The sequence below is a fragment of the Strongylocentrotus purpuratus genome, unplaced genomic scaffold (genome assembly GCF_000002235.5).
Source record: "Strongylocentrotus purpuratus isolate Spur 01 unplaced genomic scaffold, Spur_5.0 spur5_scaffold_9, whole genome shotgun sequence".
NCBI classification, from domain to species: domain Eukaryota; kingdom Metazoa; phylum Echinodermata; class Echinoidea; order Camarodonta; family Strongylocentrotidae; genus Strongylocentrotus; species Strongylocentrotus purpuratus.
This window is the reverse complement of record NW_022145615.1, coordinates 9,922,257-9,934,602: the sequence shown is the minus strand read 5'-3', so window position 1 is coordinate 9,934,602 and position 12,346 is coordinate 9,922,257. Positions and strand designations below refer to the sequence as shown.

At 36.3% G+C, this 12,346-nt stretch overlaps 1 protein-coding gene across 1 annotated transcript; it reads left to right on the top strand.

The window, feature by feature from the left end:
• The first annotated feature begins 7,035 nt into the window (after positions 1-7,035).
• On the top strand, positions 7,036-8,838 carry LOC115920682. Its single transcript, XM_030977092.1, has 3 exons — positions 7,036-7,128; positions 7,345-8,177; positions 8,452-8,838. The coding sequence occupies exons 1-3, from the start codon at positions 7,080-7,082 to the stop codon at positions 8,836-8,838; spliced, it is 1,269 nt and encodes a 422-aa protein (XP_030832952.1). The 5' UTR covers positions 7,036-7,079.
• The last annotated feature ends 3,508 nt before the right edge of the window (positions 8,839-12,346 follow it).

The window sequence follows — 12,346 nt, the reverse complement described above, 5'->3', positions numbered from 1 at the left end:
TAGTGTAATAAACATTATTTGCGCACCTTTAAAACGGCGACTTGCTCGAATGATCCATGGGGGCTACATAATGTGCGCACGTGCATTCGAAGGCCTTAATCCGATGATCAGTACAATAATAGTCTTGTGTTGTGTGTAAAAGCTTCGAAACACTTTGCATGCTGTGTATGTTTCAATTTTAAAGTCATAAACACTGGTATTATTGTTTCCGTGTAAACGCGAACACAGTTGCCCTCTGCATATAGGGTTCAACCCTAGCCTGCTTGAGGATTCAACCCACAAGCCGAGTCACTGTGTAAAATCAGCGTGCGTCCTCATGCATAGATCAATCTATATACAAAAAATGATCTCATGATTAGTGCTTTAACTTCATTGGCAGTTGTGGGGCGAGGCTTGCCGCAGACAGCTTCCTTCCTTTTAGCAAAGTATAAGTTTCTGTCACAAGTGAGGAATCGGTAGGCCCTTTACATTATGTACATGTATGGTTTGGTCCGATGTAGGACGCGAACTTCAATGTGGCCACTTGCCCGAATGATCTATGGGGACTTCAGAATGTGCGCACGTGTATGAGCAGGCCTTAATTTGATGATTAAGTGCAATAATTGTAACGTGTTTATGTGTTGTCTGTAAAAGCTTCAAAACATTTTGCATGCTGTGTATGTATCAATTTTAAAGCCATAAACACTGGTATTATTGTTCCATCAAGGAAGTGAACGGATTATCACAATTTTCTACAGCAATGTAAGGGAAGCTGAACACCATCGCCGATTATTTTGAGTCTAATTTGAATTTGATGAATGTGACTTATATGAGGCCCATGGAGGAGTTACATTTACTCATCAATTGATGTGGTACTCGAATCCGTATGCATATTCTGTAGTGTGGATATTGGCACTCATGAACGACTGATGAAATGAAGGCACAACTATATAGCTAACCGAGGTAAACAAAGAACCAATATCCGCGATGGCTCGGGCTCCGACATCATCTTCATCGGGATCGTCAATGTCGTCATCATCGTCTCCCTCAGATGATCTGACAGACGGCGAGCTGTGGGCGATTTCACATCAAATAACCATGAGTTCTTTTGTTGATCTTGGCCATGAAGTTCTGGGATACTCATTCGACGAAGTAGAAGAAGTAATATTTTCTGTTATTTCATATTTCCCTAACCTATCAAAAAAGAAAATACTTTAAACTAATTTCAAAATAATGTGCACTGTTCCAAAAAGGCCATCTGGTTAAAAAAGCGACCCCTATAGGGCGCTCATGTGCCCGACCTACTATATTGGCATTAATTTAAAAGCCTTTACACTAAACCTTGTATAATATCTGGTATGGTTAGAGAGTTAGATAAATTATTACTTTATTTGGGCAGAAAATTGCCTAATAATAATAATGAAACTTTTTTGTTCATACTTGTGAGATCTTACAAAGTGCTAGATAGATATGTTTTTAAATTCCTTCTGAACTTTTCATATGTTTCTCTATTTCTAATTTATTCCATAAATCAGTGGCTGCATATGAAAATTACTTTTCCCTAAAGATTTTGTAACAGTTTGTAGAACATAAAATAAACACTTTTTACTGGAACTCAGCATTGTAGTTACAATTCAATGAGATATATATATATATATATATATCCCCCATTATTCCCGGTATTGATCTCACATTTTTATGATGAAATAGATTTTGGTTTTCGAAATGTGCCTGTTTATTGATTTAAACCGGAAGGTCTAAACTGCTCATTGATTCATTGAAATTATTTTCACTTTCATTTCTTTTTGTCTTCATATTCCATTGTCCTGTCCATCATCCGATTGCGGACCTCGGATTGCAAACATGCTGAATGTTTTAATACGGAATAACTTTCATAAAACGATCACTTATCTTTGCTTTGACTGAAGCCCGCGTTGCATTGTATTAACATTTCAATGAGATATGATGGAGCAAGCTGATGAAAAAATTGACAAGTTAATAAGACTTTAAACCCCTTTAAACAAAATGTAGTAAATGTGAATTTCATAAGAAGGGGGATACTAGTCTTGTTCAGACGGGGAAAAGTTACCCTTGGGTAAAGGTCGTGTTATAAGCTAGTCGAGGTAAATATGGCGGGGTATATGGCGGGACAAGCATGCCACTATCCGTACAACTAAACGATAATGGTCGGCGTGATTTTCAAATTTTAAATCACCCCCTTGAAAAAAATCCTGCGTACGCCACTGCTCAACCCCTACACATTTTCTACCAAAATCGTTTGGTAAATTTCATTTATTTTTAATCTTGAACATTCGGTGTAAGTTTTGTTGGATTATGTGAGAATTGATTCTTTACCATTAACAGAACTCAAGCTTATCTTTAAACCCTTCGAGAATGGGCAACTCTTTACCTCATAATAAAGGGGAATAAATCGTTTGGCCTTGCAAAAAGCTAGGTTATAGTCCAGTTGTATGGCCAACCAAAAGGGAATATATTCAATTCAATTCGTTAAACCATTTAAAAAAAAAAAAAAAAAGTAAACAAATCATGCACGTATGACAATTATTGATACAGTGTAAATGGTCAGGGTACCCATAAAAGCCAAGGCATTATTAATGGGGCACCCAATACATAAAGAAATATACATAAAATAAACATTAGATACAAAACAAACTTATTTAGCAAAAAAAAAAACATTTAAAAACAGCACCAAACATGCAGGTAAAGGGAAATAGGTAAGGGGGAAATAAGGAAACGTAAGGAGGAGAGATGAAATTACATGTTTATTTGACATAGGTAATTATTATTTATTTATTTATTAAAACATCTTTTAACAGGATAACACTGATCAGCTCGCAGGCTGTTTTACATAATGGTCCTGCATAAGGATGGAAAATACAAATTCAAGAATTGACGATAAGAGTAGTTACAAACAAAATAGCAGTCTTATACAAATGGTAAAAAACGAAAACAACACAAATAGGAAAAATAAGATAAGGGAAAAACGAAAATAGGAGAAAAAAAGATAAAATAATGCAATATGACATTTAAATTATGACATTTTACATTATAATTATATACAACAATGAAGTTAATAAACATTTCATGTCGAGATTAAAGATAAAGACCAGTTATGGTCATGCGATTGCATTGTGAAAGAAACGTTCAGGAATCGATCAGAAAAGGTTGATTATCTAGCATACAAATATTGGTGTGTACTGCAAGTTTCTGGAATCATTAAAATGATAAGAAATTTGGCCCAGTCTTCGTAAAGTTACAAGCACTGTATACAGAAAGATGTATATGGGACTACGCACACGTGCGTGACACGTGCGTTTATCTCTCACACACCAGTAGATAAACTAATTTACCAAATATATCAATTAGTAGGCGGTTTCCCGGCAAATTTTTTATCATCATGTATTAGTCAAAACATACTCTTTCACAATGGTAATAAGAGCTTCCATTTCATTTTTTGAAGTTGGGGCGTTTCCAATACTGGTCTTTACCTTTAAGCCCAATGATTGTGATTATGGTTTGCATTTTATCGATTAAAGGAAAGTTTTTTTTTTTATCTTGGTATTTAAAACTGTCTACTGAATTGGCATTTTGGATATCATTGGGAAGCTTATTCCAATTAACCGCTCCAGCACACTTAAAAGATTGTTTGAATAAGGTCACGTTGGGTTTTGGCGATACTACATTAAGGCACACCCCAATCATGCCGAGTATCCGGCATCTGCAAGAATCGTCAGTATTGAAGGAGGCAGATTATCTTAAAGAAGAAGAAGAAGAAAAAGAAGAAGAAGAGACTTTGCATTTCTTGTATTTAGGCCATGGCGGTCGAAATTCATTTCTATTTCGTTTGAAAAACGAGGTGGAGCAATGCCCCTTATACATTTAAACGTAGCGCAGTAGAATATATACCTAATGTTGGATAGTTTCTGCGCTCTATAAATGTATTATTATTATTATTATTAACATAAGCATATCCAAAAAATAATACCGGCGCTGATCAAAAGTTTGCCAGGAAAGTTTTTTTTTACCAACGTGTTGCCGCTTGCAAGTTCATAGTCAGAGTTACCAGTTACATATCTATCTAGCAGCTCTTTTCTGTAATCTCTGAAGGGGCAGCTTGTAGCTGGCTGGGCAATTTACCCATACAGATATTGCGTCTATACAGGGTTGGATTACACACTTATAAAGGGTGTTCAGTAGTTCTGGGATTAATAATTAACTCGGCTTTCCTAGATATTAGATTTTATAGGCAACAGATTTACATAAGTCTCTTAAATATACATTCCACTTCAAATTTTCGTCAATAACTATACCAAAATATCTTATAGATTTTACCTGTTCTATTATTGAAAGTTTGAGTTTGATTTTAAAGCCCCACTGTACTACTTGTAGATTTTTGTTCCCTCTATATAAACAAATACCTAAGCGGTGCCCGTTGGTCCCACATGGTCCTCTTTTTCTTATATTAATTGAGAGCTGAGTTGATGACATAGCCACCTGTTAGCGACCATGCTGGGGGTCTCATCCCTCCTAGCCAAGCTAGTACAGACGGGCTTTAAATAAAGTAACATTTGTGCTGGAAATTACATCAGAAGGGAGGGAATTACATTTGAGGACAAGCAAATTTAAATGCAATAAGAGTTGAGTGATTGAGTGCTCATGGAAAAAGGAATTTAGAGTGGGAACATTGATATATAAACAGAATGAAAACTTGGGATGAAAAATATGAAATCTGAAATTAATTACTTACTTCATTACTCACCCTAACCCTAATCCTAAGACCAAGTTACTTCGGTTCCTGGCTTTTTAAAGATAAAAAACACACTATTAATGAGGTCATATTGGATTGGTAGCACTAGGGTTTTTATAATTCATTATTTGTTGTCTTGTGAACGGGACATTTTGTCAAACGTACGCAGCCGAAATTTGGTCCAGATGGATAGCTTTGGTCAAGTAGTTGGACCCCGCCCACCCTAAAAAGAACTTTTGCTCCTGTCCCATATCAATAATCTAATATAATTTTTTTTTTTTTTTACTTTTCGAAATTTAATCTATCCTTATTTCCATGATAGTATATGATATAGAACATGTATAACGCGGAATAATATATTATAATATTTATGAAGTTTGAAGTTTATTAAAGGGATAGTTGAGTTCTGTTGCAGAGGGCGCTACACACAATATTTTTTGTGAGAAAACGAAAAACTGAGTGTCAAATTTGAAAGAACATACAATTTAAATGACAAAATCATCTTTGTTTGAACAAAATCAGTTCAGAGACGGCTAAAATATTCATAAATATAACGATTTCTAATATTAGTGTACCACCACAAATATTCGATAATTTGAAAAAGCCGTTGAAAGAACTAAATAGCGCCTTTTACGTTGTATTTCAGCCTATGCCGATGTTGGCTTTTTTGTTGGCTTTTTCGTGTTGGTTATTATTACGCACAACCATGTATTTTCATTTTTTTTTATCAATTAATCAATTAACCAACTAACATATTTTTTTGAAAGTTGAGATGAATTTGTATGATCATATTGGCTAAATTTCACTCATTTTGGGGTCTAAAATTATCTTCATAGCACTTTCAGGTCCTAAAAGGGCACTAAAAATGTCGTAGATAAGAATAAGTGCAATAACCATGCACTTTGAAGGCTTTTGCGGTCTGAAAACAGAACTCAACCATCCCTTTAACAACAACAAAATGTATGTACATCATAAAAACAAAGTATCCCCTTTATGGCCATGCCTTAACTCATAATGCATGGCCCTACAGAGGATTTTTTCCTGTTGGGGACTAGGGTAAAATGCGATGAATTTTTCCTTGTTTTTTTGTATTTGTGGGGGCGGCCCCGTACCCTAGCCGCCGCAGCGTACAGTCATGATTCAGTGGCTAAGAAAGGGCCTCGTTACTATTACTATATTAGTGCCCTTTTGTGAGGCATTAATCCTAAAGACTTAAGGACATAGCAGTCACGCAAAACAAACACTTGCAAACTATTATTCAATAACATCTGGGAATGTATACTATTATTTAGATCTATTAGGAATAAATCGTTATCAAAAAGATTCCATAAATTTGGGTAAAAATAATTATTCCACATTTATGACCAACAGTGTAAATAGATATAACGTCCATGTTTGACATCACTTTCTTTGTGTGATTTGGATAGGCCTTGACCGCCTGCGAATCGAATACAGAGAAGGCTTCGATGAGACTGCTTCGAAGATGGCGAAATGAACAACCTTCAAATAAAGACGCCACGAAGGACCTACTTGACAGGCTTATAAAGGCAGAACAAATAGAGAAAAACGTTCGAGAATTTTTCTCAGGTAACTACATTGCCCAACCCATGGCCATGACCCTGCCCGTGACGAGGTTTCATGCGCTGTAAATTCAATTGCGCTAATTAATCCTGTAAAAAGCAAGTAGTGTTCGCATCAGTAATATAATTCAGAGAAAACGTGGCACTATTAACTGCGCATTCGCTTTTGCTTCGATATCATTCTCAATTAGCTCGTCAAAGACCTCGTCAGTCGTGACAGGTCACGCAAATAGGGACTTTTAGATTTGCACGACGAGAACGTGGACTGCTCTAGTGACATTTAGGCAATGTGACGTTACTGCCAGTGCCTTAAAAGGACGTCACATTGCCTCAAAAGGATGTCACACGTTGCAGTCCACGTTCTCATCGTGCAAATATAAAAGTCCCTAATGACGCCTCTTGTGCAACGTGTGCCAAATTAATAAAGGTTTCCTCTGCCGAGACCCCTCTATTTCAAATATGTATTCCTTAATGTTTGTAAATGATTATAAGTGATTTTCTATAACAAAAATTGAAAAGAGAAATGTAATATAAATTGAAATTTAAGTGAAGGTTCATGTGTATGGTCAAGTTTACATGCCAGTAATTCAGTAGCTTGAGCGCAATGATCGTAGCTACAGAGTGTATGGTCGAATGGTGAAAGAAGAAAGACAAACAAAAATGTAGGAAGAAAGCGAAGGGGAAAGAAAACCTGTAGAAAAGGGGATCAACGTGCTTCTTTCAAAGTAGCCCTTGTCAGAGCTGGACTCGTCATGATTGCAGATCAGTACTTCCCAAATGTTCAAGAGATGACAGAAAGTCGTAAGTTCACCACTTACCCTCCCTTTATTCAGTAACCTTTAATATGTTTAAGTCGACTTTTTATATTTTTTTCCCCTCAAAGATTTTGAATGCAAAATTAACAAAGCGAAATCGTGTTTGGGATTATGCGGAACCTTTATCTTTCGCGAAAATAAAATAAACAATAAAAACTTAAACACTCCGCCATCTCTTTTCTTTTTCTTTTTTTTTGCAAAGTGAGCAGTGACAGTGTTGATGAACATGCGAGTACCTTGAGAAGTGTGGCGAGAGACATCGAGAGTGATGACCAAATGTGCGCTATTGGTCGAGAGCTCGGTTTTTCGGAGAGCGTCCTTGATAGGTTTGCTGCCTCGAACAGGGAAGAAGGCCTTCTTAACCAAGTTTCTTCCATGACAGGGTTGTTTGACACCATCATCCAGTTTCTACTCACTCATTCAAGATCCAAAGACGACACGTTTGAATGTGACTATCACGCCCTCCTTCAAAACCTCGGAAAAGTGGCACTCACTGGACTCTTGAAAGACGAGCAGAAGATGGTCTTTGAAGATACTGATCTTCAAGGGGTCGAAGAGTACGAAGTCATTGGTATCAAACTGGGTCTGCTGTCAAAGAAGACAATTCCAGTCAAATACATGATAAACGGGAAAGCCTCGAAGACGTACATCGAGTTCTTTCACAAAATGGCACAGGAGTATTGCGCAAGCAAGTTCTTGGCAGGTTCTCAGGGCGACCTCGACCATTTCCTGAAGAATGTACGTAGAAGTGCAACACCGCTCATGTATGCCGATGTGCTCCGCTTCCTGGCAGGTTCGGGTGACAATTTGCTGATGTCTTCTATTCAACTCATCCTGGAACTTGAGGAGAGAGTAATCAGCAAAGATATCAAGCACAGACTTCTTCTGGACTGTATTGGTGAAGCCAGAGGTGACATATCAAAATCAACGACTGACTATCCAACTTTCTTTGACGATGGCAAGCTGTGTCTGCAATCATTGCCATCGAGTGCAGTCATGGGATTGGGTAGACTGCCGCCCAATGTACAAATACAGGTAAATAATAGTTTTGTTGTTATACATTGTAATTTAGCGACACACTTATTAAATTCATAACAATACCGGGTTGGCGTGGACGATCATGCCAAGAATAATTATTTGCTCCATATTGTCCCTGATAAGCACCATTCATAGTTTCAATGCAAATAACACATATTATTTTTTTGTTGATAGGTACAACTTTTTCGAATATAAAGCTATATCTACATTTATTTGTTGTTCTATTAAATTTACATTTCTGCGATGTGCCATGTTGTTTTTATTCATCTAGATCACGTCTGTGGATCTCATGTATTGTCATCTGCGGGCAAAACTGACACGAACCCTTTGGATTGGTCTGCGATCTTGTCCCAATCTTGAAGAGATGAAGGTATGGGGTTGCTGTCTACAAAATTTCAAATTGTCCACGCTTCCTTTCATCAAGCGCCTCACACTTGGGCACCTCGACAACTCCAATGACCACTCCTCACTCATCTCTGCCGTCCCCAACGTCCAAAGCCTCAAAGTGGAGAGTAGTCCAAACTTCGACAATCTTCAGCAGGTCCTGTACTCGGTCATGACAGGACTTGGGGAGTGCAATGGTCAGCTACGCAGTCTCCATGTGAGTGGATGCAGCGGTCAGATGTCGATGGCGCCACAAAGCTTATCTGTAGCCTAGAGTCAGACGCACCCCTCTTGGAGAAGCTGGAATTGTACGACGTCAATCTGAAATTGAATATTCTGAAGATATTCGTTTTCAGGCTGAGGCAGATACCTAGCATGAGGGAGATCGAGTACGTTTTGTCCTAATAATCCTTACGATTTCTCTTAGAAAAAAAGGAAGCTTCAATTTTGGGAGCAGAAATTGTGCATATTAGAAAGCAAAAATACTAGGCACAGCTGACTCTAATGTAATATTCATTAATAGAGGGGGTTCTGGTAATTGCCTACATGTCAATGTCTCACCATATTTCTCACATCTGTAGTATGGTTACGTTTTATTTAAGGAATATTGCTAGAATCAGAAGTTTATTGACCAGTCTGCCTGTCATAATGCTGTGCGTTGTTCAGTTCTATCCCGTATTGATTATTGTAATGGGCTTCTCTCTACCATTCCCTCGACTAAATTGGATCGTGTGCAACGGCTACAAAATTGGGCAGTCCGATTGATATTTCAGGTTTCTAGGGACCATCCATCTCAGCCACTCTTGAGATCATTACACTGGCTTCGTTTGAAACAAAGAATAATGTTTAAATAACTCTTGTTTGTCTTCGAAATACTCAATAATCAAGCTCCATACTATTTAGATACCTGTTTGAATTTATATACACCTGCCAGGGCATTGAGGTCAGCCAGTGGTCCTCTCCGTCTTACATATTCAGTTGCCCGCACATTAGCCGGTGATAGGACATTTACTGTATCTGCTTCAAAATGCTGGGGTGATCTACCACTTAGAATTAGGCAGTCTTCATCAGTTATTACCTTCATAAAGGCCTTAAAAACACATTTTATTTGCAGTTTGTAGTTGTAAGCGCTGTAACTGTAAGCGCTTCGGTTCTTATGGGAAAACCGCAGTATAAGTAATACTACTACTACTACTACTACTACTACTACTACTAATAATAATAATAATGATGATAAGTTAGGCCTTCATGTCTTCTCCCCTTCCACCAGAAAATCCATTTGATCGGGACATGAAAATAAAAATGAAAGGTGAAGGCATTTAAGGTATCTGGTTGCTTTTTGCAAATGCTCCCCAAATAATATATATATATATATATATGAATGGCAAATAAATACATCCACGCTATAACTTTTGACGTCCATAAATTTTTAATCATGAACTTGCAATGCTAACGATCACAGTTGTTTTTGTTGTTGCTAATTTGCTCTTTCTCCTCGATACAGTTTTCAGTACTGCGGCACTCAAGAAGGGGGAGACGTCGAAGAGTATCTCGGTGAAATCTCCACAGTTGATGGCACGATTGGGGTGACATTACGCCATGTATGTATAATTCATATATTAAACAAAAATTCTGCTGCTGATGATGATAGTAATAATATCATTATGATGATGATTGATTGGTTCTTCTGCTTGGCGTTCATGCTAAACATAAATAATGTAACATTATAGAACATGGACATTCAATAAAAAAATTCAACCAAGGCCTAAAGGCCCATCTTGTTTTTTCTTCTTTTCATAGACCAATTGATTAATCTTATGAGGGAGAGAGAGGGGAATAAAAAGAGGGAGAGAGTGTGCGTAAGAAGTAAAGAAAGTGTGAGAGTTATGAGAAAGAGAGAGAGAGAGAGAGATATGGAATTCTACTGGAAGCCTTAAGTCAGTAAACAAGATCAAAACTACAGAATTTAACGAATATTTTTCTAGAATAATACCGATCAAATGATCAAATCATCCTACTTGTTTTTTTTGTTGTTTTTTTTGGAGTTGTAGTTGTTTTGTTTCTAGATTTTATGACTTTGTTTTGTAGAAAAATTAGGAAAGAAAAGAAATAAAAGAACTGAGATCGTTGATAGATGTTCATGAGATTTGATCATATAGGCTGAATGTAGATCAACCTAAATGTTGTCATTTCGTTATGTACTGTAAATTTCAGACATGCCAGTCATATTCAAACCCGAAATATTAACACCAAAGTTTTAAGTTTTAACATTCTTTTATCATATTGTAGACGATCTTCCATTTATCCCTGATATTGAATCCGAACGACTTGTCTCAATGATAATTTGTTTTTTACTTTTTAAATTTTATACAGGCATACCGAAAAAGCAAGACCTATGGCGTTTCTCACATGACTGTTTGAGTGCAGCCTACGAAGAATTTCAGAAGAACTGGAAACTACTTTATTCCCGTTGTGTTTCATAACAATTGGTTAATGTAAACGATGCAATATCTGACGCAGAACATGCATTAATTTATCATTAACAAGAATTAATAATTTGTAGATTAATATTGACATGTGTTAATTAATAAGGAGTGGTATACAATTGACAGAAGTTTTATAATTTTTTTTTTATGACGATCCATTTAAGCGAACGCACACAGTTGGTGAAATGGAATAAGTATTACCGATAAGTGTTATTGATATTTATGATTTATTACTTTCTACTTATTTTGGAAACATTAAGGCCTTTTCTGTGATTGGCCCTAACACCTGGAACTCCTTACCCCCTGTACTAAAGGATTGCCATACCCTCGCAGCTTTCAAGAACTCTTTTGCAACACATCTTTTCTACTTTCTCTTAATATTCCTCTTTGTAATTAATGCAAGCTATATGTTTAAAAGTTCCCTTTTCTATGTTTGTTTGTAGGCATTTTCTGTTTTATATGCGTTTTATTTTATAACAAGACGCTTTATAAATAAGATATAATTATTATTACTATCGTGTTTATTATGAGTAGTATTATGATGATTATTATTTTAGCAGTTTACATGCTTTTAAAACAGAGTAATCTCTGTATTTGAATGTGTTGAAGCAGAAAAACAGAAATCTGTGATATTTTAGTACACTACAAAATGGAGAGTTATCCGCCACAACGTTTACAATCCACTGACAAAATTGCCCATTTGAGATTTGCATAGCTGTAGTGATCTCATATTTCAAACATTTATAAAAATTAATCTGTTATCGGTCCGATTTATTTCAAACTTTCGCCATTCTGCTTATCTGATTTGTTTTGTGGCTGATTTAATTCAAATGAACTTTAAAAATACAACAAGGGTTGAATTACCTTTTTTAAAGTGCTTTTATTTGTTCATAATGGGAGTGAATGTTCGTTTCAGCCTCCATGGAGTGCCTAAACCACCCTTTTAAAACGGGATTTTTAAGAGGCTAAATTGATAACATTTTTGTTGTTTAAATTGCAAACCATAACATATTTGTTTAAATCATACACTGTTTTAACATACATGAATAAAATATTTTGTCGAAAAGACGAAAAAAAAAATATTGATGAAAAAACAAAGAACTTGAACCTCTTTACTTGTTGCCAAAATGAGGAATTGAACATTAATTTCATTATGAAAATTCCATCCTCAAACGCAATGTTGTTTTGCAACAAAAGTGGTCACAATTTGTGCTGGAACGTTCGCCCTCTCTTTTTATGCATTTGGTATATTTTTTATAGGGCTCTGAATCAAAAGTCAGCGTTGAAGCCAACCCA

Excerpts from the sequence above, each read along its gene's own strand:
- LOC115920682 (XM_030977092.1), top strand. The coding sequence starts at position 7,080 with ATGATTGCAGATCAGTACTTCCCAAATGTTCAAGAGATGACAGAAAGT. Across the intron at positions 7,129-7,344 it reads TCAAGAGATGACAGAAAGTC|TGAGCAGTGACAGTGTTGAT; the intron begins GTAAGTTCACCA and ends TTTTTTGCAAAG. Across the intron at positions 8,178-8,451 it reads CGCCCAATGTACAAATACAG|ATCACGTCTGTGGATCTCAT; the intron begins GTAAATAATAGT and ends TTATTCATCTAG.